The 25,038-nt window shown below is 42.3% G+C and overlaps 3 protein-coding genes across 4 annotated transcripts; 1 reads left to right on the top strand and 2 right to left on the bottom strand.

Moving 5' to 3' along the window:
• Nucleotides 1–77: 77 nt before the first annotated feature.
• si:rp71-1c10.7 (tumor necrosis factor receptor superfamily member 12A) lies at nt 78–7,844 on the bottom strand. The gene is made up of 5 exons (XM_029457211.1): nt 7,624–7,844; nt 2,968–3,066; nt 2,253–2,396; nt 1,658–1,706; nt 78–1,538 (listed from the first exon to the last, which is right to left on the bottom strand). The coding sequence occupies exons 1-4, from the start codon at nt 7,703–7,705 to the stop codon at nt 1,666–1,668; spliced, it is 366 nt and encodes a 121-aa protein (XP_029313071.1). The 5' UTR covers nt 7,706–7,844; the 3' UTR covers nt 78–1,538; nt 1,658–1,665.
• A 771-nt stretch (nt 7,845–8,615) lies between these two features.
• On the bottom strand, nt 8,616–21,250 carry rnf40 (ring finger protein 40). 2 transcript variants are annotated; one of them, XM_029456646.1, is made up of 20 exons: nt 21,175–21,250; nt 20,535–20,683; nt 20,264–20,431; nt 19,695–19,977; nt 18,764–18,964; nt 18,423–18,544; nt 18,087–18,233; nt 17,251–17,325; nt 15,582–15,701; nt 15,234–15,413; nt 14,899–15,034; nt 14,606–14,727; nt 14,236–14,501; nt 14,000–14,117; nt 13,765–13,914; nt 11,643–11,855; nt 11,428–11,553; nt 10,545–10,685; nt 10,337–10,438; nt 8,616–10,004 (listed from the first exon to the last, which is right to left on the bottom strand). In XM_029456646.1, exons 2-20 carry the CDS (start codon nt 20,670–20,672, stop codon nt 9,828–9,830), a joined length of 2,985 nt encoding a protein of 994 aa, XP_029312506.1. In that variant the 5' UTR covers nt 20,673–20,683; nt 21,175–21,250; the 3' UTR covers nt 8,616–9,827. The 2 variants fall into 2 exon arrangements, with proteins under 2 accessions (XP_029312506.1, XP_029312507.1); XM_029456647.1 differs by having other exon boundaries at nt 11,643–11,852.
• A 199-nt stretch (nt 21,251–21,449) lies between these two features.
• Nucleotides 21,450–25,038, top strand: phkg2 (phosphorylase kinase, gamma 2 (testis)). The gene is made up of 10 exons (XM_029457143.1): nt 21,450–21,668; nt 21,961–22,072; nt 22,162–22,337; nt 22,436–22,490; nt 22,583–22,648; nt 22,909–23,072; nt 23,193–23,283; nt 23,419–23,572; nt 23,781–23,906; nt 23,997–25,038. Exons 2-10 carry the CDS (start codon nt 21,978–21,980, stop codon nt 24,240–24,242), a joined length of 1,173 nt encoding a protein of 390 aa, XP_029313003.1. The 5' UTR covers nt 21,450–21,668; nt 21,961–21,977; the 3' UTR covers nt 24,243–25,038.

The raw sequence follows: 25,038 nt of genomic DNA, 5'->3' as shown, positions 1-25,038 counted from the left end.
TTCTTGTCTGTATTCTTCCCAACGATGTTGTACATCTTTACATATTGAGATGTGTATGAGATAGAAATGGACTTGCATTATAATTGGAAGATGTCAGTTTTATTGTGAAAATACATTTGGTACACAAAGCAGTTTATAAGATTGCAGTAAAAAATAAGCCAGTGCATGTACAGTATATACAATTTTAGAAATAGAAAGCGAGAGAAATAAGCGGGAAGTGTTAGTTATTGCTCAGTATCATCGTTGGCTGGCCTGCTGGAAGAAATCTTCACTGGTGTCCCTTTTTAAACTCGCGGTGGATGCAAAACATCCACTGCAAGATACTTAAAAATAAATAATATAAAAAATCTAAAAGAAAAGAAGTGTCTGCATTTTAAGTGATTCCCTAACTGTTTCCCCACAAGCAGACAGACATGACCTGTCACATAAAATACATCATGTTCCACACACTGCGATGTTTTGAAGATAGAAAACAACCCCAACTAAAACCAGAAGTGGAAAAACAACAACCCTGGCCACCATGTTTCTCAGGCTACACAATTACAAACCGACATATATCTTTAGATCTGAAACAAGTCGACGGGTCAGAGTTAGTAAGCATACTGATCGTGTGGCTCCACTCAAAACACTACAAGTGTCATTTCCTTCACTACAGTACATTCCTCGCAACATTCCCATGTGTTAGCGGTTTGGGCTCTCGTGTCTAGTGTTTCAAACATCCTGTCCTACGAGTGCTGGGACGAGGAACGTGTGAATTCTGGGGTTGTGAGAAAAAAATCCATCTCCTAATAAAAAAAAAACATTAAAGCAGACAAGACAATATTGTAATAACCTGCAACAAAGAGTCCGTGTTGGTCTCAGGAGACGCAGTAACAGTGAGTGAGTTCAGGTGACTGCTCTCTCACTGTATAGCACGACGAAGAGAGCAGGCACTGGCAAGGCTGGAATACATTTCACCTTCTGTAGAAGTAGCTACATTCAAATGGCCTTCATGTTTCCTAACGTCTTCCTAACTCACATGTGATTTATCTTTAAGAGGCTGTCGTGGTAAGTGACTAGACCTTGTCTAACCCCGCTGAATAGCAGGAGATCAAACCGCAGCCCAGCAGGCAGCAGTAGCTGTGTTACATTCATCGTCCTGCTGGAAAATACAATACAGGATTTGGAAAGCATCAATCTCCCCGGAGAAAAGACTGTAGTTTTGTTTCTGGATAAAACACAGACAAAAGGTCTTCCAGACCAAAAATGTTATTTTAAGTGGAATATAAAAAAGGCACATAATATCTGAGAATGATGCCACTATAATATAATGTTACTGTTCCTACAGAGGTGTGAGAGGCGCTCGTGTGGTCTCTGTCGGACCTACGCTGAGCACAGCTCCTCACTCGACAGTCTAATAAATTAAAATGGTCCACTTCTGATGAAGAGACACCCTGCAGTCAGAGTATACAGTTCATGGTCCAGAGGTTTGCTTCGTCCGGTTCTGAACCAGTCGCTCTCTTGGTTCTGTCACATCTGTTTCCAGAAGGAGGATGAGGCTGTGGAGGCCGAGACAACGACGTTGGATTATTTTACGGGAGATTCACATTATTGTCTCTAAATGTGGCACATTTAAATGCATGTGGTCTCGTTGTGACAAAGTGAAACTGATACCTACTGTATTGTTTAAGCTTGGTAAAGTGGCCCCGCCGTTTCTTCAATGGGTTCTGTAAATACATCAAGGCACAAATTAGCATTTTTAACATCCCAGCAAAGTGATTTCCTATCCTATCTGCCTCGACATATTGCTTTGTCATAGCATTAACAATGACTCACGTTACCAGGACCCTCAGCTGCCATCACTGAACGTCTTTACAGCACTTGCAGTGTGAGGAGAGCAAAGACCTTCACCTTTACACCCGCAATGCTTCACGTCAATCCGCACAAATAAACTGTTGCACTAGGTGTCACTCCCGTGCACCTTTAATGGACTTCTGCTGCTGAATACTCACATCTCATCTCATTAGTGTCTTGTGTATTCTTTATGTGTGAGGTTTTTAATACAATGCACATTTTATATGACTTACTTTGACTTTGTTAACATACTATACTGAGTTTCTTTTCTAAAATGATTCTTATGGAATACTAGACTATGACATTTCTGCATGACAGGTTGTGATTTGGGCTGAAAAGATGATATCTGGTGCACTTGTAAATGTGATTAATTAATTAAACTGTGATTAATCTCAGATTTCAAATTGAAAGAATCTCACCACGTAGAGGCCGTTTGTGCGACTTCCGTCGATGCACCATGACACCGATAATCAGCGCAGCACCGACCAGCACGACAGCCAGCACGGAGAAGCTTGCGATGGCTGCGAGTTTCCACACGTCAGGTGTCTCATCCTCATATTTACCTGTTTGGTTGAACAGAAACAACTTAATCAATCAACCAGAATCACTTTTATAGGCGATGTGAAGAATGTGAACACATTTACGTTGCATTGCTCTCAATGTACTTACACAGAAATAGTCTATAACTAGGAACAAGGTCAACAAAATCTGATACATTTAAAGAGTAGACAGGACTGTTATGAACATATGTATGTAAAACATAATTGCCGTATATATAAATATTACATAAAAATATGTAAAAAGCATAAATGAGAATAAAAAGAAATAGAAACGTCTTGTAGAAAAAGTTGTAAACTATAAGCAAAGAAATAAATACTGAATGGATGATTACTCCCAGTATGAACATGTATGTCTACATACTACAATGTGAAAGTGACAGATGATATGTACAAATCAAAAAACTGTAAAATGTTAATCTATTATAGGAGCAGTGGGCGTTCCAGGGTTATTGACAGTGTATGACTGATTACACTGTTCATCGGCGTGACGGCCTGCGGGGAAGAAACTGTTTCTTTTGTATCTGTCATGAGTCAATCATTTAATTAATTTGCATTTACTGATTCACTGTCTTACATGTGTTGCATGACGGGGTCTTTGGGTACTGCTTGCACGACGCACACGGCACACAGACGTCCAAATCTGAGTTCCAAAACTCTAAACTGCCGCATTGACCTGCACACAGAAGAACATCAGCGGTCACGGGTTGGTTAGTTTTCAGGGTAAAACATTTATCAAGATTTATGAAATATATAATGAAATGTTATGACGTGGAGCAGCGGCAAACTCAGGCTGTCTGAAGGGCAGTGGCGTCTTGTTTTCGTCACTGGAAGGGCACTTTATCATGTTGTATCTACCACAGGGGCACCAAATGGTAAATGTTCTAGGCAAATCAAAATTCCCTGACTCTGGTATCAAATTAAATAATCATAAACAGGTGCAGGATGAATACAGTAAAAGGTGTGACTTGAACAGAAAGAAACTTTGTGGGTTTCTTCTTCTCATAAAATGAAACTGGGAAATTCCTATTGGTCAGACTGCTGATGCAACTTAATCTCATGACAGAGAATTACTCAGTAAGTTTGTGTGAACAGACCGTACGTGAAGCGCAGGATGTGTTTTTTTACAGAGTGCTTCCGTCAAATTGTTTTGTGTACGTGTGCGACTTTCAGAGAATAAACGAAGGTGTCTGTGAGAAAGAAGTTTAGCTCTGAGAGAAAAGCGTCTGAGGACACAATGGAAAGCTTCATCTCTTTTAATGGCAGCCAGACAGCTGAACAATTAAAGCCGTGCACTTCCAAGAAGATAAGGAAAGAATTAGCCTGACGATGTTACACAGTTAACACCAACAGCAAGCTGAGTGGAGAAACTGTTTTAGTGTTTTAATACTGTGTGGTTTTCTCTGCAGGTACCTGGCTTTGGTTAAGAGACACTATTATTCCCCAAAGTCCTGCATGAAGAAGTGAACATTGTGACATCAAGCTAAAAGAAAAAACACCTCAACAAAACAATATTACAACACAATGAATTAAACAATAGAAGACAAAGCCACAGTCTTACAAGGAAATAGTCTACAGATGAAATCACAACGCTGGTTCTTCCGTCTCCGTCACACAAAGTGCATTTGTATGGACTACTTCTATTGTGTCCACCTGTTTCACAAGAAACCACCCGGAGCAGAAATTGAATCATCATTTGTGGTAACTGTCATGTTCGAACTGGCTGCTTTGATAACCACTGAAAGCAATACCAAAACTACCAAAGAAACGAGCCGCAACACAAAGGTAAAAACTGAATGTTGGAATCTGTGGTCGCTTCAATGACAACAACACCAGGTACTGAATAGTGTGACATCAAGCTGAGGACAAAGAGACTTTACCACAGATCATGAGTGTGAAGCAGACATGACGGGAAGAGGTAGAGGTTTGATAGATATCATGATGATCATCATTCTTTGTTCAGAGTAAATATTCAGGTTTGAACACATCATTTATCAGAAAAGCTTGTTACCCTGATGTGCAGAAAGCCTCCCTGCAAATCCTTCTTTCTGTATCTCATCGTGCGCAGCAGCGACATTCAGCGGTGGATTAAGTATTCAGATATTTCAGTAGCACTAGTAAACCTAACCCTAAACCAGTGCATGTAACGCTAACCTTAAACCAGTGCATGTAACCCTAACCTTAAACCAGTACATGTAACCCTAACCTTAAACCAGTACATGTAACCCTAACCTTAAACCAGTACATGTAACCCTAACCTTAAACCAGTACATGTAACCCTAACCTTAAACCAGTACATGTAAACCTAACCCTAAACCAGTACATGTAACCCTAACCTTAAACCAGTACATGTAACCCTAACCTTAAACCAGTACATGTAACCCTAACCTTAAACCAGTACATGTAACCCTAACCCTAAACCAGTGCATGTAACCCTAACCCTAAACCAGTACATGTAACCCTAACCCTAAACCAGTGCATGTAACCCTAACCCTAAACCAGTGCATGTAACCCTAACCCTAAACCAGTGCATGTAACCCTAACCCTAAACCAGTGCATGTAACCCTAACCCTAAACCAGTACATGTAACCCTAAACCAGTGCATGTAACCCTAACCCTAAACCAGTGCATGTAACCCTAAACCAGTGCATGTAACCCTAAACCAGTGCATGTAACCCTAAACCAGTACATGTAACCCTAACCCTAAACCAGTGCATGTAACCCTAAACCAGTGCATGTAACCCTAAAACCAGTGCATGTAACCCTAACCCTAAACCAGTGCATGTAACCCTAACCCTAAACCAGTGCATGTAACCCTAAACCAGTGCATGTAACCCTAAACCAGTGCATCTAACCCTAAACCAGTGCATCTAACCCTAAACCAGTGCATGTAACCCTAAACCAGTGCATGTAACCCTAAACCAGTGCATGTAACCCTAACCCTCAGAGTCCTCAGAGTTACTGCCTGGGGACGGATTATTGTTTAATGTTCTGAAAGTTGTTGTTTTTTTATCAAATATTAAAAATGTCTGAAAATGTATCAAACATATTATTAGCAAAGACGAATCGTCGTATTAAAACATTACAGTCGTCGGGGTCCCTGCGCCGTCTCTCAGCTGACAGTTAAATAAAGTATTTGTGTGATACGAAATAATTAGTTTATAAAGTTTACATTGTATCAAAGCTGATAAGAGATAAGAATTACATTAGTAAACTATGTATTAAGAGTTTATTGTCGTATCATTGTATATATAAATATATATTAAGTATTTGTTAATGGCTACCAAATCATTACATAGATTGATAAACCAGATATCTGTGATTATAATAATGATTAATGATTAACGACCTGTTCACAGTAAAAGTTTAATTAACTACCAATTTACTATTTATTATTGTTTATTATAAAGTGTAACCTGGGACGGTCCCACAGCCTGACATTATGTCTAGTGTTGCGTTTGTTTTGTCGGACGAATCGTCCAAAATGGGAGGATTTTTAGTTTATTGTAACTCAAGACAACGAAAGGCAGAAACTATTTAATGTTTGACATGTTTGGAGCACATCTCCGCTCGTGAGGACGGTTGCGTGAATTCTTTTGAGGCTGTTGAGGGAGATTTCTAAAGTTTGAGAAAGAAACCCTGATGATGTCATTGAGGTTTGGCAGAAAGCCTGCGTTACACACTGGATTAATGGAGTGTGTGTGTGAGAGAGTGTGTGTGTGTGTGGGAGCAGGAGTTGCATTATGGGGAAAAGTAGGATGCAGTGTTTTGACCATGCCTTTAATTTACTAACTTTAAACTCTCGTTACAAATGAATTCACTTGGTTTCTTTCATCACTTGCGACCAGAATACCACGAAGACCCAGAAGGAACTTTTCCAAGAGCGTGAGATGCAAAGCCTACATCCCCGAGGGCGTACTACACGTGTGGGTCTTCAGCTGGTCACATAACACATGACACACAATACCTGTCGACAAGTAGGTCATTCCTAAACCAGCTGCAGCCAAAAAAAATTCATGTTCGAGGCATTTTGACCTCTAGCTGTGGTTATGTTCGAGCCATGTGCTCGGGCCTCTAGAGACTCTCCATCCTCCACAGCCGGCTCGCCTGCAGAGTTGGACTGACTCATTTTATAGCTGTGGTCATAGAAAAAATGTGTCACACAGTTCTTGTAAAGCGTTTCTCCTGATGACTGCAGCCCTCAATCTTTCAGCAGGTCCAGCTGCACTCTCCCACTGGAGGGTTCAAAAGGTCGCAGAGAGGAACTGAACCTTTGACTGCTTATTAACCTCCTCCGTCAAAACGAAAAGTAAAACTGGAGCAGAGCTTCGGTTGCTCAAATCAGACAACAACCTGAAACTGCTGATATTGATCTTAACTTTAATGTTGAGAACGAAAGGATTCAGCAGGATTTCGATAGCGCTCCTTGTGACACATTTTCACACATTCATGAATGGAAACAGCTCCGTCAGTCAGCATTACATTGTACTAGCAGAGGTTATCGTTGGACTAACGTTTCTTATGATTCAGCACTTAACATCTGGCTAACAAGAACACGTTTTTGTGTTCCTGAGCAGAAGACCTTGGTTTAATCTCAGCACGTAGCCTGCCAGAGGGTGTTTTTGGGTGTGGGGGGAGCTGTGTTTTGTCATGAATTGGAAGGGGGTGGGTGCACCAACAGCTGATGTCCAGATGTAGAGATGGTTTCACAGGGATGGATCTAGATAATTCAGGTTTTAACGTAATGAGTTAAAATGCATTTGGTAACTATAAAGTGTGAGGAAATGGTCCTAACCCAAGTGCAAGCTGAGTCTGGGATGAAATCCAAATTTCAGACTGCTGTGGAAACAGTCAAAAACCTCTCTTTTCTTTGGGAGAAACAGTAAAAAATATATATATATTTGAGCGAAGTGGACACAGGCAGTGCAGCCTGTCCTTCTCACCCAGGGACACGGATGGACGGGGTGAAATAAGGCGATCGGAATGCGGAACCGGTGAGAAATGCAGCTGGTAAAGGAAGCGGCTTTGTAAGCAGACCCTACTATCTGACTCCATTAAAGGGAAACCAGACCAGCACACTGTAATCCATGTCCACAGGCACAACGACACCAAACAATCGCACATAAATCAAACATAGAAATACAAAGGGGAAAGTTGCATTAAAAAGGTAAAAAGGTTCAAAGTTTTGATTTAGATCAAAGCAAATGTTGGAATAAAAACGTGTTTTACTTACTTTTCTGTGCGCTCACAACATAGAAATTGGTCACAGCTGCTATAATAAATCCGCAGAGCGCGCAGAGAGCGTTTAAAGCCATGATGTCTGCGGGGGGAGAGCTGCTCGCTGTCGGCTACACAATTCCCGAAAGTTCATCTGATTAACAATCCGTGCTGGTTTTCAGCATGGAAAAGCGAGCATCAGAGTGAGTCACCCGGAGGAGTCTGAGCCTTGTTTTAATAGTGCACACACCCACGCTAACAGTTCAACTCCTATGAGTCATTTCCTATGTACTGTAGTGCTCGGATTCTCTGCGCGCACTCCCCGACTCACAGGAAACTCCTCGAGCAAACTGTGTGCCTTCATTTGCTTCACTTCCAAGTGAAAGTTTCAATTAAACTTCAGGTATGATAGTTTTCAATACATAAGTTTCATATTTTATGGCCACACCCTGGAGGTTTTAGCTCCACATTTTTTATTTAGTTTTAAGCAGAGAGCCTGTGTAGTCTGGACTTAATAGTGTTCTCATTGTTATTACCACGCCTGTCGACGTCAGTAGCTCCTCTCTGCCAAAAAACACAAGTCTCTGGCTTGAGTGTGGGTCCCATGCACAGAAAAAGAGGAACAGCAAACTGAGGCAGAAACAGATGATATTCACTAGAACTACCACCATCTTTTAAAGCCTTTGGGTTTGTCTGCTCAAAGTTAAAGATAAGCTTTATATTCGTCCACTCGTGCCCTGCTCAGATACAAAACAACTTTTGCTTTTTGAAAACTTGACATTTGTATAATAGTGCATAATAGTGAGTGTCCCTGACGCAGTGTTATTAATGTCTGGGGCTGGGTGTAGCCTGCTGCTGCAGCACAAATATGCAATAACAAAGCCAGTGGACTCGTCCTGGAGTGCTATCAGGTCGGCCCCTGTCACAGAGCATTGTCTCATTAATAGTAAAGACCATCCGTTACAACATCTGTGCTGTGTGGCATACAAAAGATCACTTAGCACAGAGTCAAAACTACTCATTTATTTATGACAGGTTATGTACATTCATGTGAGTAAACAACCACTGCCAATGTAATCGAGTTATTCTTCGCCAACATTATGGCAAATCCTCGAAGAAGTCTTACTCAACAATTCCCTAATGCCCGATACTTTCTTTTCTGCAGCTTGGATCCTTTTAATGCGTGTGCTGCATGGTGCGAACTGCCTTTCCCACAAGAGCTAACGCCAAACAGACGCTAACTAACCTCCCAGTAAATAGTTCACATCATCCAAACAGAGAGAACAGGGTTTCATTGGCTCAATTAGGTACGAAGCATGTTGTTAAACACATGTTTTTGTACTCTACTGTCACGGCTAACCTTTAGGAAAGCAGTCTTAGAGGACCTGGAGCAGCACAGCCCACTAAAGACACCCATATGAGCCGACTTTCCACTGCAGTGATTTCATCTGTAATGAGGCACTATAAGCTGCAGATGTTGTGTCAAACTCTCCAATAGAAACCATGGCAACAGGATGAACACACACAGAGGACCTTGCCCAAGGTGATCCAAACACTGCTGTATGTGCTGACTGGGTGCCAAACTCTCTGACGTCTCTCAGGCATTGTTAATACTATAGCCTAACCAAGGAAGTTACACAACTCTGGCTGTTGTACTTTATATATTAGAAACACATTTAGTCTTACACATGCAGTCCTCGAGTCTGTAAAGCACGGCTTCTTTTAATTTTGAAATTGAAATTTCAGCTTCACTGATTTCACAGGATTTCCAAAAACCAGCAGGACAAAACAATTCAAAGAAACCCTTCAGTAAGATCGACCATGTACCACCGCAGAGGTTTTTCAATACATTAAAAAAGAAAAAGAAAAAGTTTAAAAGTGGGTACAGTTTGATAAAAAAAGAGGATGTTTAACATGGCAAGGGCAGGGAAAACAGTGCAGAGCAGCTCGACATGTAGGAATATCACTGTGAGCACAAACAACTGTGTTTATTAACTACAGCACAACAATCTCAGTCAGATGTGTCACTATCTGTTTGGTCACCAAATGGCAATGATGTGGTAAAACAAGTCTTTCCAAAGAGAGATTAAAACGGGGGAAACGCATCTCATCTGATATCCCCAAAATGTCCGCCTCTTTGAATACATCTTCAGTTCCTTTGTCTTTTTCTCTCCTTTGGTTCTGTCTACCGTTTCCTCTCTCTCTCTCTCTTTCTGGGAATTAGGTGATGTAAATGCGGTGAAAGTCGTTGGCTCCGAAGGCACAGTTGCACTTGGGGCACTTCCTCTGTCGGGTGTCGTACCGCATCTTCAGACACTCGTAGCAGAACACGTGGAAACACTTGGTGAGCACCGTCTCCTTGTCTCGTGTGTTGCAGCAGGGGCAGCGCAGCTTGGCCTGGAGACAGATAAATACATTACATATGGGGGCACGCAGTGACTTGCCAACGCTGTTATTACCTCCATCCACAAGTAAACTGCTTGATGTCCCCAACCCGTAGCATTGCTGTGGAGTTCTGAGCTCACTTTCTGGCCCGTACTCACAAATGAAAAACAAGCTAATTACACAAAAGGTGCAGTAATTTGCATTACAGCACATTGCTTTCACGTCACTGTTAATCAAATGTAAATTGTGCCAGAAAACTGTTGGCGTTTGTTTGTTTTATAACCCCCTGGCCACTTACGCATACATTTGTCCGCATTAAAAAAACAATGTTCTCTCTTCCTGACCTTGTACTGGTTGATCTCCTCCTGCAGGATCTCATCAGCGTCAGAGTAAACCTCCACCTTCTTCTGTTTCTCCAGCTTCCGCCTCAGCCTCGACAGATCCTCCTAGAAGGCATCAAGAGAGGGGGGGTGCTTAACTCATGTTGCGATCTTCCAATCAGCACTTCAGGAGTAATTTGTGAAGAGACATCCCCACTGCAGTGATGCATACCTGTGCACGTTTCAGGTTGCTGCTCTCTCTCTCCCGGGCCGTGCGGTTCTCAGCCACAGAGACCTGGATCTCCTTAAGCTTGGCTTGCGTGTGCTCCAGCTGCACCTTCAGGTCCTCTGCCAGCTGGGCAGCCTCCACCGCCTGCAGCAGGGAAGGAACCGGACACACTCAATAAAAAAGAAACCTAATGAAATTCCTAAGCTGTAATGTGGTGGTAGTACAGTAAGCTTGGATGAAACTTGGCATTCGGAGTCTTTGCGCTTCAACTTTAAAGATTCAGTCATGTACACACTGAAACAAAAGGCACCGTTAGTTGTGCACGTTTCATCCTATTTAATGCCGATTGTGTATATTTTCCACAACATGCCATATGTTTTAGATCCTCTTCATAAGCTTTCGGTTCAAGTAAGCAGATCCTGTTGTGCTTTCTGTTCCACTTATGCTCTTTACTACTTGTGAAAATCAAATGTGAAACAAAGAATAATTCCCTCACACAAGATGACCTCACTAACACGCCTCGGGGCACAATTGCTGTCTTGACAGGTACTTGGGTAATGTTAGCAACTGCCAAAACTATATCTCACAAGTAGGCACGGAAGTAGTTGGGAAAAGTGTGGGACCAGGACAGCTGGTGTGTTTAACTGGCTAACAACGTAACTCATTAATGCTTTTAATGTTTTGTGGAAGCAAATCTTGGATGTGAGCACCTGAACACACTAAAATAATTATGTGTACCACTTTTAGCACATGCCATTATCGAGATCTTCTAACGCAGAGTTTATATTTAGGAACTTGGGCATCTGGCAGCAATCAAATAATCCGGTGATTATCAACCCTTAAAATCAAGCGCTGACAACATGATTGATGGCATCTCTTCACTCACCTTCCTCTTGTTGAGTTCTAGTGCTTGTGACCGGACAGACAGCTCTTTTTCCAGAGCGGCAAGAGCGCTCTGCAGGACGCCCTCTTTTTCCTCGAGCTTCTGCACAACCAGCAGCTGGGCATCCACCTGGAGAGGCACGGCAACAGCGACAGTTAATACTTCACACACTGAAAACCATCAACGCTGCAGTTTGAGGATCAGAAGTTACACGTCACCTGGGTTTTAAATGTGAGAACTTGGTCAGCCAACTCCTCCTTCTCCTCTTTCAGCAGCTTGTAGATCTGGTTGGATTTGATTCGCTCACTCATCAGCTTGAAATTGGCATCGTCTTTCTCCCGTAGCTGCTGCAACAAGCGGCTGTTCTGCTCCTGCATGTCCTCGAAGGCCTGGCCTGTAACATCCATCTCACTCAGCAGGGCTTCCTCCTCCTCGAGAGACAGAGGTGTCAGGGATCAAAAACAATGGAGAGACAAGTGACAGACAGCGATGCTGCCTCTGGGCTTAACTTCATCACCACCTGCAGTCACTCGTATAAAGACTGTTGGGCTTCTACTTCCAAGTCATAAGATTATTCTTTCTAGGTAATGTTGTGTACACACACGATGGAAAACAACTCAAACTAATATCATGTTTATGATATCTTTTTTTAAAGATTGAAAAATGAATCACCAGCTCTTTCTATTTAACAATGAAGACACACAGATGTGCAAAGGTGTTAAATGAGTGTGCGCTCATCATATAACCTGATGCGGTCGATTACATTACACCTTCATTGGCACATTTATGACCACGCATCCGGAAATGCAATCACACCTGGTTTGTTTCTAACGCTGCAAACAAAGCTACACATTTGACTTTACTGCATTTGCTTCACAATGCCCACTTAACAAGCCAACTGGGACACATAAACAAAAGTCATATGAGCTCACAAGTAGCTTGTTTATTGGATAGTTTTGGCAATCGATCACCCTGCAAAGTTCAAATGTGGCAGCCAGAAACTGAGGAAAGCAATCAAACAGTCCAGAACACTTTAGTTGCTGTACACTAACTTTAAAGCAGATAAGAAGGCAAAAGTAAAAAAGCAGAACGCTTCACTGTCAGTCCCGACTGTCTGTTGCCTTTCATTAACTATGTTCCCTTAGACCTCCCAAGCACGAGGAGCAGCAGGCGTTCAGATCTCAACATCTGTCTCCTTTATGCTCACGGTGAATGACTTAAAACACGGTCATGTCACTTTTACATTTTGGTGTAATTTCCTGTATTTGATTAAATCACAGTCTCTAAATGAAACGGTGCGAGTGCAGTTGTTTGCTTTGCACCAGAGTTCTCTGGCACGATGGAACCCAAACAGAACACGCAGATCCTCACGCCTCTTTGAGGATAATATGATACATATGAACTGATAAGCCTCCAAGATCATATTTAATGTAGCACCAAGTTAAATGAATATTATTGTGACAGAATAACATTATCTAATGTGGGTGTATCCCCTTATCTACGCAACTCGCGAGTTTTACGATGACATTACTGAACCAACATTTGACCCCAGTTAGTAAATGGCCCTCTGCTCTTTTTCTGACTTGCTAATGAAATTCCACGAGACAGCTCAACATTTACAAGACAGCAGAGCCCAGAGAGCTCAGTTCTGACAGTGTTTAACATACTTTGAATTTATCAGGATGACTCATCCAAAAAGCATTTGCTCCACCCCAAATCATTGCATTTCTTTGTGTCCTGTCGCAGGTTCAGACAGCAGTGTAAATGCATTTGTGGCAGATCACAAAATGTAACTAATAGATTAAAAAGAAAATCAATTCAGGGGGTTTGTTGTGCAAGATTAAAAAAGGTTATGAGAATTAGTCTGGCAGATGTTTGTGTAAGGGCAAACCAAAGGGGCTTCTGGCTTTTCACTGCTGCCATGCTTACAGAGATGTGCATATTTATAACTGCTATTTCAAAGAGAAACAGACAAAAAGAAAAATGCAATAACAAATGAGGCTAGCATGGAGTAAAACACAGCTTCAGCTTTCAATTCCTCTTTTGTCATCTAAGATTAGGAGAACCTTTTTCTAAGGTAAATGAGAAAGTCATTGCACTACTTTCATTCTTAACACAGCTGGCTTTTTTTTCATATAGGGCTGATGGTATGACCAACTGTAAAAACGATGCACAAGTGTACAGACGGATGGTTACACACTGCTGGAAAACAATGGAAAGGCTGATGAGTGTTATCCGCAGTTAAGTAAATATAAAAGTGGCACACATGCTCAGCCTCCTACCCGAGTTGCCACCCCAGTCACGTGCTCCGATATGTTTGAGAGAACAAAACACACATACCTGTTTAGTGGCAGCGAGTTTCTTCTGCAGATGCTCAATAGTCTCTTCTGCCACTCGGATCTTCCTGAGGGCATCTTCATCCGCCAGCTTCTTGCTTTCCTTCCTCTCCCTCTCCTCCAGCTCTCGCACTCGCATCCTCAACTCATCCACCTGGGCAGTTTGAGATAGAGATTATGAGGTGCAAAAAAATAAATAAAGAATGTGCAGAAGTATGACAGAAAGACAAAGAACAAACCTCAGCTTTAGATTTACGTTCAGCTGCCATGAGCTGCACTTTGTCCCTCTGCTCCTTTGGAGCCGACTTGTACATGTCCAACAAGAGCTTCATCTCTTTCTGGGACTCCTGGGCTTTCCTGATGGGTGATGGGATACAAACATATCACATTAGCACTCCATCGGTGAAGTTAGGTGAGCGCTTCAAAAAGCAACAATACAAAACATAAAGTGGACTAGAGAAGAAGGCTGATGTACTTGAGTTCTACTCTGAGCATCTTCAGCGTGTCAGAGTCCTTCCTCTTCAGCTCGTCGCTGCGCTGCCTCTCCCTCTCACGCTCCCTTTCCCGTTCTCGCTCAGTCTCTCTCTCCCTGTCTCTCTCCCGGGCCCGTTGTCTCTCCAGTTCCTTCCTCCTCTCCTCCTCCTCCTCCTGGTCCTCATCCTCCTCTTTCTTCACGTCGATGCTGTCATTCGTCGTCTCTTCTGTAATCGGAACCCCTGTGTCGCCACTTTGAGAACGCAACTGTCGACAAAACAAAAACACATTTTGAGAATAACTATATTTTCATTGCTTAGAAAAGCCCTCTGGATCTCACCAAACATGTGTCTGCTAAGGACGTCATTTACCTTATTGATCTCCATCTGTGTTTCACGCAACTTCCTCTTATAGCGCTGCACGTCACCTTTCAACTGCAGGTTGTGGTTCTGAAGGCTGCTGATTAAGTGTCGCATCTCTCTGTTGATTGGTCCTGAGAGATAGAGAGCAGAGACGTGGTTTGGTTTTGAGTCATTCAACGTTATCTGGTGCTGTAAATGATGAACTCAACTGTAAGGTACACAGGAGGGTCACATGGAGAGGGCCATATCATTCCCTCTTCAAAGACTTGTTGATAAATGTGAGGGTGTGTTTCGACAAGTACCTGCTTGCTCATTGGCTGCCAGGTTCTGCTCAAACTCGATGCGCAGCATCTCATACTCTTTGCGCACCTGAGCCAGGGTATCCTCGAGCTGGATGACCTCAGTCCTCAGCTTCTTCTGAAGGGACAGCTCATCACTCTGGTTGTAAACAGAGAGGACACATTGTTGACATGCAGCGGTAATAATAAACCATATACCAGTTTTAAAGTTGCTCAAGCAAAAAACAGTAAAGACAAATTGTTGGAATGGCAACACCGGGCCACAGCCGAGATGCAGTGAAGAAAAATATACGTTTCACTTTTATTTGAAGTGATGGACTATGATCTTTGTAATGTACCTCCATGTGCTCAATCTGTCGGAGGTGGGCGTTCTTGGCAGTGAGCAGGAGGGCTCGTGCCTCGTCCAGCTGGGTTTTTACCCCGAGGGACTCGTTGTACAGCAGGGAGAATTGGGACTGCAGACATTTGTACTCTAGAGTCTCCTTTACAACATCTTCTGGAATATTCCGCAAGTCCATCTAAAAACACCAGGAGATGACAGTGAAGGGTTAGCACGGGAAGTCTGTTACCACACTGGCCCAAAACTACGATTTCAGCCACAGATTTACAAAGCGAATATGAAATGGGTTCTTGACAACCAGGTGTAGTGACGTTTCTAATCTAACCACCAGAGATTGCATCTTTACCTTGAGCTTCTCGCTCTCCCTCACAGCCTCCTGGAGCTCCACCTGCAGTTTCTCCAACTCTGCCATGCGGCTATTAGCCAACTCCTGGTTGTGCTCCAACTCCGCATTCAGACTCTCAAACTAAGACAAAAACCCCATGTTATTGATACTGTAGGATAAACGGTATAACAACACGGGCATCTGAGATGCAAAGTAAGTTATGTGCAGAAACAATAGACATACAGGTACATCTCAATAAATTAGAATATCGTGGAAAAGTTAGTTTATTTCACTAATTCAATTCAAAAAGTGAAATCTCGTATATTATATGGATTCATTACACACAAAGTGAAATATTTAAAGCCTTTATTTGTTTTAATCTTGATGATTTACAGCTAATGAAAACACATAAAATCAGTATCTCAGAAAAGTAGAATATTACATAAGACCAATAAAAAAAAGGATTTTTAATACATTGTATGTTCATGTGTCTGCACTCAGTACTTGATCGGGCCTCCTTTTGCATGAATTACTGCATCAATGCGGCGTGGCATGGAGGCGCTCAGCCTGTGGCACTGCTGAGGGGTTATGGAAGCCCAGGTTGCTTCGATAGCAGCCTTCAGCTCGTCTGCATCGTTGGGTCTCGTGTCTCTCATCTTCCTCTTGACATTACCCCGGAGATTCTCTATAGGGTTCAGGTCAGGCGAGTTTGCAGGCCAATCAAGCACATTGATTCCATGGTCATTAAAGCAGGCATTGGCAGTGTGCAGGTGCCAAGTCCTGCTGGAAAATGAAATCAGCGTCTCCATAAAGCTTCTCAGAAGAAGGAAGCATGACGTGCTCTAAAGCTTCCTGGTAAACGGCTGCGTTCACTTTGGACTTGAGATAACACCGTGGACCAACACCAGCCGATGACATGATGACTGTGAAAACTTCACACTGGACTTCAAGCAACTTGGATTCTGTGGCTCTCCGCTCTTCCTCCAGACTCGGGGGCCTTGATTTCCAAATGAAATGCAAAAATGTACTTTCATCTGAAAAGAGGACTTTGGACCACTGAGCAATAGACCGGTTCTTCTTCTCCTTAGCCCAGGTAAGACGCTTCTGACGTCGTCTCTGGTTCAGGAGTGGCTTGACATGAGGAACGTGACAGTTGTAGCCCATGTCCTGGATACGTCTGTGCTTGGTGGCTCTTCACTGACTCCAGCCTCAGTCCGTGTGAAGCTCCCCCAAATTGTTGAATGGCCTCTCCTAGACGATCCTCTCAAGGCTGCGGTTATCCCTGTTGCTTGTGCACCTTTTCCCTTCCACTCAACTTTCTATGGATATGTTTGGATACAGCACTCTGGGAACAGCCAGCTTCTTCAGCGATGACCTTTTGAGGCTTTCCCTCCTTGTGGAGAGTGTCAATGACTGTCTTCTGGACAACTGTCAAGTCAGCAGTCTTCCCCATGATTGTGAAGCCTGCTGAACCAGGTGGAGACCATTTAACGGCTCAGGAAACCTTTGCAGGTGTTTTGAGTTCATTAGCTGATTAGAGTGTGACATCGTGAGTCAACAATATTGAACTTTCTCACAATATTCTAATTTTCTGAAATAAACTGACTTTTCCAAGATATTCTAATTTATTGAGATGTACCTGTATGTCACATAAAATGATTACAAAGGAGAGCTCTCTATGAATGTTCACCTTCTGAATGTTCAGTGTAATTTGTCCTCCAGAAAGTACACCTGAGCTGCCGGTGCTGCTGTATCCAGACTTCAGCTGCAGACAGAAAATGCAGAACAGAAATAATTTTAAAAAACAAACAAGCCAGAAAAACAACATGAAAGCACACCTACACATATCCAATGACATCACTCATACAATGCTTATCTTTTTTAAATGTTCAGATGGCTGATGCAAAACATACCACTTCATCAATGCACGCATGGACAGCGGCATGCGCATCAAGAGCAGCTGGCTTGACACGCATTGATGCTTAGAGTCTTATCACAGAATGAATACGCCTCATGGATAGATATGAGGCAAGTTCCGGTTTCGTACAAGTTTTAAAAGTTAAAGCACTTTCAAGGTATCTTAATCTAAAATGTACAGACTCTCGAACTTTATCATCACATCTAAACTGTTACTTTAAATGCAATTGCAAATAAATAAAATGTACAGAGTTCCTTTATACCCACAGCAATCAATGTATATTATTACTTTGTTTATTTTACCATCTGTTCATATTAACTTTGATTGTACGTTTGGATCATGATTATGTGATGCTTAGCTAGCTCCGGTCGGCTGCACGTCTGGTGTGCCAGAAGACAACATACAAATATGACACAGGGATTCATTTCAAATATTAAAAGATCTTTGCTTTACACGAGTGATGATGTAGATGAAACACCAGATTAGGAGTATATTTGATATATTCAAGCATATTCCAAATGTTGAAAACATAATGGTTAAAATTACGTATTTTCACAGCTTTGAACGAACCCTGCAGGTTGCACACAGACAATTTCATGCGAACGCACCTGCTCCATGGCTTCTGCCAGATGTTTGTTGAGCTTCTGTTCCCTATTGCGGAGTTTCTCAATGTCCCACTGCAGGTCCTCCACCGTCGTCTCCATCTCAGACACCTTGGTCTCTGAGCTCGTCACCTTATCCACTAACTCATTGTACTGCAATAAGGGCAAAGATGTGACAACAGCTGTGTCATCAGTAACAAGTAAAGCAATGGCTACATACACACAAACACATCTTTACAATTTTCTCATGCACATACTCAAACTATTTCTGACACACACTACCCACACACAAGCACAAATATTCACCACACACGCCCACAAACAGTGCCAAGGACATTGTACCTCCATGGACATCTTGTGGTGTCGGCCCTGCAGGAGCGTGGCCAGGTCTCGTAGTCGAGTGTTCTCCTCCAGCAGTGTGTGGTTCACGTTGATGATGTCAGACTGGCTATCGCCGTCACACGCTGCCAATGAAGATCAAGAGAGTTGTGCCAAATTAGACTGGAGCTAACAATTCATGTACACTAACAACTCGATAATGACATATGACACTAAAAGTAGCAAGTAATTAGTTTTAACACAGGATATAAAATATGCTGTATGTGTTCCTATTTCGCATTTGTTGGTTTGGTTGTCAATGGCTTATATGAATGTGTCAGTAGCAAGTATATCTCCACAGTTACCTGCAGCCTGGACTTGCTTGCACATGTTGTCGATGCGGCTGTGTAGCCTGTCAAAGACACAGACCAAGCAGGCAATGGCTTCCTTGCTGAACTGCATGCGGTCTTGGAGGTGCAGGGTGAGCTCCTCCTCGCTGCTGTGCTCCAATGTAACCAGGTAACCCTTGGCATTGTCACTTAGGGGAGCGGGCGGTGGCGATGATTCTGGACATTATAAGAGGTGGATATGTACGAGGTTGGTTAAACCAGCAGATGATCAAATGATAAAATCATTAAACTTCAACCTTTCGACTCGAAAATTGGAAAGTGTGCCCTCATTCAAACTTAAAATCAGCAGCAGGCTTTTTTTGCCACAAGAGTCTACCAAAAAATAAATGGAAGCTATTGCCCTCTTCACACCTCCAAAAATGTTTCTCGTCTTTAAAGATACTTTCAGATTCCATAATATTGTTCCTGCCCTCTTCCCTCTTCTTCATTTTCACAACAAGTGTTGTCACTTTGAGTAAATATACATCTAATCACCTTAAAAAAACTATGACTATCAGACAATGTATTGGTAATATACAGCAGAAACATACTCTTTCATTTACATCTACTCTTGCAATTTACCTGTGTATATGAAATAAAATGTTTGCTCTGAAGTTAGAATCAAGTGTACAAAACAGTGGCAACATAACAGAAAGATGGGTTAAGTTCAATACCTGGAGGGGAAGGATATTGAAACCTAATATGGAGCCATTCCTAGATAGATAGATACTTTATTTATCCCGAGGGAAATTCAGGTATACATAGAAATTCCTATGTAAACACTTTCATCTATTCTATATAAAGTCAGTTAACACATTATATGGTTAGATTATAGCAGTTCATAAATGCAGTCAGTGATGGAGACTTTCCAGAGAACACATTGGTCAGAAAAAACCCCCCTGCTTACCTGTTGTTGAGTCCTGTGACGACTCTGTGGGTGTCAACTCTTCTGACCCAGAAGGAGGAGGGGGCTGCTTCTGCCCTTCCTGCCGCTCTTCCTGCTGCTCCCCCTCGCTCTGGCCCTCTGGGAGTGGAGGTGGAGGCACGACAGAAGTTGGTGAGGCCAGATTGACACCATCTTCCTCCATTGGTGTTGGTTCAGGGAGAGGGGGTGCGGGTGGGGCAGGTGTAGACGTCACCGGAGTGTCTGGCTCAATACGTTTGCGTAGAACGTGCACATTCTCATCCAACTGCAAATCAGAAACACAAAGATTTAAAAAAGCATTGCCATGGGTTTATTTTCAGTACAACAAAAATCAGATTCAGTGCTAATCCAAAGAAAAAAGGGGTCTGGTTGACGCAGACAGTTGGATAAACATTTACATGCTTTGCCTTTTTTGTTGTTGAACACCTGGTGGCTTTGACAGAATGAGACCCCCGTAATCTTGTGTTTACATCGACATTTCTGAAGTCAAGTTTCAGCTCAAAATGGGGTTTAATTAGGCTAAAACAACGTAATCAAATGTGAGAAGTTACCTGCGACCAGTAGCGGTTGACGATCAGCAGGGTCGTGTCATCGGTGGCTTGTCTCTTCTCCAGCTTCTCAATTTTCTCTCGTAACTCATCCTCCATCGTCTGTCTCTGCTCCAAGCGCTCACACAGCTTCTTATTCTTGAATTGGAGGACCTTCATGTCCATGTCCTCCTGCACAGAACAAATACAAACACCAACATGAGGAACATCAGAGATCCTGTTTGGCAAACAATACTCGAGATGAGCTACAATGTGAGAGTAAACACTGACTGACCGTAGAGGAGACTCCAGCTATGCGTATGGGCTCAATAAGAGTAGTGGTGGTCTTCTCCTCTTTTTTATTTTTCTTCTCAGGTGGGCCAGGGGGGCTGTCCCCTCCTGAGGGACGTTTTCCTCCCCCAGCACCTGACATCTTTCCTTCCCCTGCAAGAGATCAAACATGACATGAAATATTTGCATTAATACAGTTAAAATAAACTACAGATTAGTTTGCAATGTGGGAACCCATTCATTTGATGACAGCTAGCTACGGCATTAGCATTGCATTACAAGCGCAGGGCCACTGATTTAAACTGGCTCCGAATACTGCTCTTCTGGTGCTCATTTTAAAAGATGTGCTCTTGGACGGCTATGCTGACTGTTATTGTATAAGCTGCTGCATGAAAAGCTACCGACTAATTGTAATTTGGCAATTCTGCTAAGATTACCGAACGTTAGCAAACTCGCTAACGCTATCTATGCTAATGCTATAAGTCTTCGAGAGTAAACGGCGCTCTTTGTCCTGCATATTTAATGACTGGTGGTCGCCATTTTTATACACGGACCATCATTACACGTATAATATATTCTGTAAAGAAACTGTACATGAAAAGAAACGTATAACCCATTTTCTGACTAATATTAACGTTACAAACCTTCACACGAAGCGGCTGAAAATGTAACTCAGTGCATCCAGCGAAGCTACAGGAAATGACGACAAAGTACTTCCGCAGAGTAATTTTACTCAAGTAATGTCACAAATAAATAAAAAACACCAGATTAATTCCATTCGTTGGGCATGTTGTGATAAAACATATCTACTTGGACTTATTGTAATGCCTCTAAAATAACCCGGAAAATTATTTATTTATTTATTTGTAATTAACCATTGTGCAACCTTCACTCCGGCCTCACGGGGGCAGTACTGTCCCATTGTGTAATAACAGGATACAAGCTGTTTTGAGGAATGTGACTAGAATGTAAACAGTGCTCTGGTGGTAACGTTAGCTAAGGGTTGTTGTAAACAGTATGTGTAGCTATCTTTGATATTGTCGCTTCACGATAGATTTTCTCGAGCTGTGATGACACTTTATTACTGATTACTTATTCGCCGTCTCCTGCTCCCTCCTGTCGATTGATTGCATACATGGTGAGTAGCTTCCTGTACGGTCAGTGAACCTGCTGCTATAGCAAGGCCAAATCACACACAGCTAGCTAACTACCGTGATGGATCAAACCCACATTTCTAAATAACATTAGAGAGGAGAGAAATGTGTATATATAGCAAGCAAATTGCAAGAATACCCTGCTAACTAGAATTAAACTAAAGCAAAAACAAAACACTTCCTTTTCAGGAGTTAGGTTAGTAGTTCCTGTTATTAGACAGACCATGCAGCACTTACAAAGTGAGACATGTGACTAACAGTTTGTTGTTATTATAGATTCATATGCTGTCAATATGACCAAAGATATTATTCTTGGAGATGAATTACCAGACTGGGTGGGAGCCAAGGAGTTTTACCAGAAATATGACCCTAAAGAGGTGATTGGCAGGTAAGTCCAGCAGAACCTGAAATGTGATCTCAGTTTCTATTGAAGTGATAAACACATGTATGCTTTGTCCTGTGTCAATGGCATTTCAGGGGTGTGAGCAGTGTGGTGCGCAGGTGTATGCACAGACATGGGGGTCAGGAGCTGGCGGTGAAGATTATTGAGATCACAGCGGAGAAGATGACAGTCCAGCAGCTGGAAGAGGTGAAAACTTCTACGCTGAAGGAGATTCATGTCCTCAACATGGTGAAAGGACACTCCTCAATCAGTACGTTGGAATTCTGCTCTTTTGAAATGCAAGACACTTTAATTTTCTGTATATTCAAATGTGTTGAAACAGTTTTATGTTTCCTTGATTCCCTTTAGTCACTCTCATTGATTCCTATGAATCCACAACCTTCATATTTTTGGTGTTTGACCTGTGAGTATAACAACAAAGAGCTTAAATGCACTTAGCTAACGTCCCCTTATATGTAAATAAATAATCATGAAATCTCATGTTTTCATTTACAGCATGAGGCGAGGAGAACTGTTTGACTACCTCACAGAAAAAGTTACTTTGAGCGAGAAGGAAACCAGGTGAGCTCCAGCTCATTTATTCTGTCACTCACTGTAATGTGGCCTTTATAACTGTGTTTCTGCATGTTTTAGACTCTCATATGTCAAATCATGTATTATTACCATGACAAAAACTCAAAGCACTATGATGTTCACTGTGATGGAATAAGTGACATTCCACATCTTTGCAAATTGATCGTTGAAAATAAACGCAGCTGCCTGGAAATAAGACCAAATCCATTTAAAAGTGGTGATTTATAATCGCTGTATTTGCTCTACAGGAGTATGATGCGAGCCCTGCTGGAGGCCGTGCAGTACCTCCACTCCCTCAACATCGTCCACCGGGACTTAAAACCTGAGAACATCCTCCTGGATGATCAGGGACACATCAAACTGTCTGACTTTGGTTTCTCAGTGCAGCTACAACCAGGAGAGAAGCTTAGAGGTGCTGTAGTATAAAATGAAACAGATGGCTGAAATTCAGTGTTAATGATCTATTTATACATGTACATAATTTGTATAGACGGAGGTTAACATGATCTGTTTTGTATTTCATTCTAATTAGAACTTTGCGGGACGCCTGGTTATTTGGCCCCTGAAATACTGAAATGTTCGATGGATGAAATGCACGCAGGCTATGGCCAAGAGGTCGACCTGTAAGTCTTTCCTTTTGACCATAACATTTATTTGAAGTAACATTTTAATATATATTTACAAAGCGTGACCCTAAGTGTTGTGCTGAATTAAATTTCTTATTTTTGCTTACTTGCTTTGATGTATGTGTTGAACAGCTGGGCGTGTGGCGTGATCCTTTTCACCTTACTGGCCGGCTCGCCACCCTTCTGGCATCGCAAGCAGATGCTAATGCTGAGGATGATCATGGAGGGTCGCTATCAGTTCGGCTCCCCCGAGTGGGATGACAGGTCTGACACTGTGAAAGATCTGGTAAGCTGATATTCTCCTTTTAATTCCACCCAGCTATGAAGTAAAATACAACAATTCCTCAGCAGAAACACAATATGTGATATTCTTTTAGATATACTGACGAAGATAAACCATAAAGCTGTTGTTTTTGTTGTTTTGCTTGTTAGAAAGCAGCATCCACAGCGTCACGCTAGTCCTGGTTTTCAATCATTCTGCTTGTGCTGCTCAGATATCCAGACTCCTGGTGGTGGACCCAGCTGTCCGTCTCACTGCAGAGCAAGCTTTAGCACATCCCTTCTTCAGACAGTACCAGAAGGAGGACGTGCGACTCTTCAGTCCCAGAAAGACATTTAGGGTTCGTAACTGACTTTTCTTTTCATAATTGGAAGACTTGAATAAATGATCCTCTCCAGTCTCACCTGCTTTCCCTCTCTTGCCTCCTCAGGTGCTGATAGTCAGTGTGCTGGCCTGCATCAGGATGTACAGCCGTTACCGCAGGGCTCGGCCGCTGACTCGGGAGGTGCTGGCCAGAGATCCTTACTCCCTCCGCGGTGTCCGCAAACTCATCGATGGCTGCGCATTCCGCATCTACGGGCACTGGGTGAAGAAAGGGGAGCAGCAGAACCGAGCCGCCCTCTTTCAGAACACAGCTAAGATCATGCTGCTGGGCCTGGAGGACTTCGAAACATAAAAAGGTCAAACCTCATTCCTAACCACGATGATTTGTATTTAAACATTTGCATGTGCTGTCATGGCAGTGTTTGTCTTTACGAATTACCGTGTTTAATTTTAAGATGAGGAGTTCAGGGACCAGGATGTTTGCATTCCTTAATGCACACCGTGGTTCTGCGAGTTAAAGATAAGCACGCACATCTTTTCTTATCTGCCCTGTGATCCAAGTTTGAGGCTGTTTGAATCCCTTCTTGTCAGGTCATCATGTTTGCAGTGCCACTTTGCAGTAGAGGACAGATTGCACAATCGTTTGATATAACACATCACATACATATACAATATGTGTGTTTAGGACTTTACCTGTTGATCGTCAGTTACAACTGAGGAGAGGAGTGTGTCGAAGCACTGCAGTGGACATTAAAGCACTGTGATTTACTATTTAATAGATAATAATTATAGACACATAATGCAACAAGGTTCAAATGTACAGATATTCTAGTGCTACAAAGCAGTACCAGAAGACATGTGAAACATTCAATTACAGTATTTTTGGTCGAGTGTCCTGTAGCTGTCATGCATGCAGACATTCCTCAATAGGAAACCCATTTTAGCTAACTGTGAAGACTGTGTGACTGTATTTCTTGTTCAATAACCAACAACATTCCCTCCGTTTATTCCTCCGTTTAATAAGAGGCACTTTTCCTGAATGTGCCTCCCTCAGAAATGTACTGTAATTGTACAAATGCAGATATATATGTACTGTATATGAAGAACAAAGAATTTATTGACAATAAAACTAATGTTTGAGCTTGAAA

This window comes from Cottoperca gobio, chromosome 19 (assembly GCF_900634415.1).
Source record: "Cottoperca gobio chromosome 19, fCotGob3.1, whole genome shotgun sequence".
Taxonomy (NCBI): Eukaryota; Metazoa; Chordata; class Actinopteri; order Perciformes; family Bovichtidae; genus Cottoperca; species Cottoperca gobio.
The sequence above is the reverse complement of the archived record's forward strand: the minus strand, read 5'-3'. Positions and strand labels throughout refer to the sequence as shown.

Coding starts and splice junctions, on each gene's coding strand:
- rnf40 (XM_029456646.1), bottom strand. CDS start 20,672: ATGTCAGGTGCTGGGGGAGGAAAACGTCCCTCAGGAGGGGACAGCCCC. Junction 20,432..20,534: donor TAGCTGGAGTCTCCTCTACG/GTCAGTCAGTGT, acceptor TGTTCTGTGCAG/GAGGACATGGACATGAAGGT. Junction 15,702..17,250: donor TTACACTGAACATTCAGAAG/GTGAACATTCAT, acceptor TTTTTGTCTTAG/TTTGAGAGTCTGAATGCGGA.
- si:rp71-1c10.7 (XM_029457211.1), bottom strand. CDS start 7,705: ATGGCTTTAAACGCTCTCTGCGCGCTCTGCGGATTTATTATAGCAGCT. Junction 2,397..2,967: donor GACCCCGTCATGCAACACAT/GTAAGACAGTGA, acceptor TCAACCAAACAG/GTAAATATGAGGATGAGACA. Junction 1,707..2,252: donor GCACAAACGGCCTCTACGTG/GTGAGATTCTTT, acceptor ATGTATTTACAG/AACCCATTGAAGAAACGGCG.
- phkg2 (XM_029457143.1), top strand. CDS start 21,978: ATGACCAAAGATATTATTCTTGGAGATGAATTACCAGACTGGGTGGGA. Junction 22,073..22,161: donor CCTAAAGAGGTGATTGGCAG/GTAAGTCCAGCA, acceptor ATGGCATTTCAG/GGGTGTGAGCAGTGTGGTGC. Junction 23,907..23,996: donor GTCCCAGAAAGACATTTAGG/GTTCGTAACTGA, acceptor TTGCCTCCTCAG/GTGCTGATAGTCAGTGTGCT.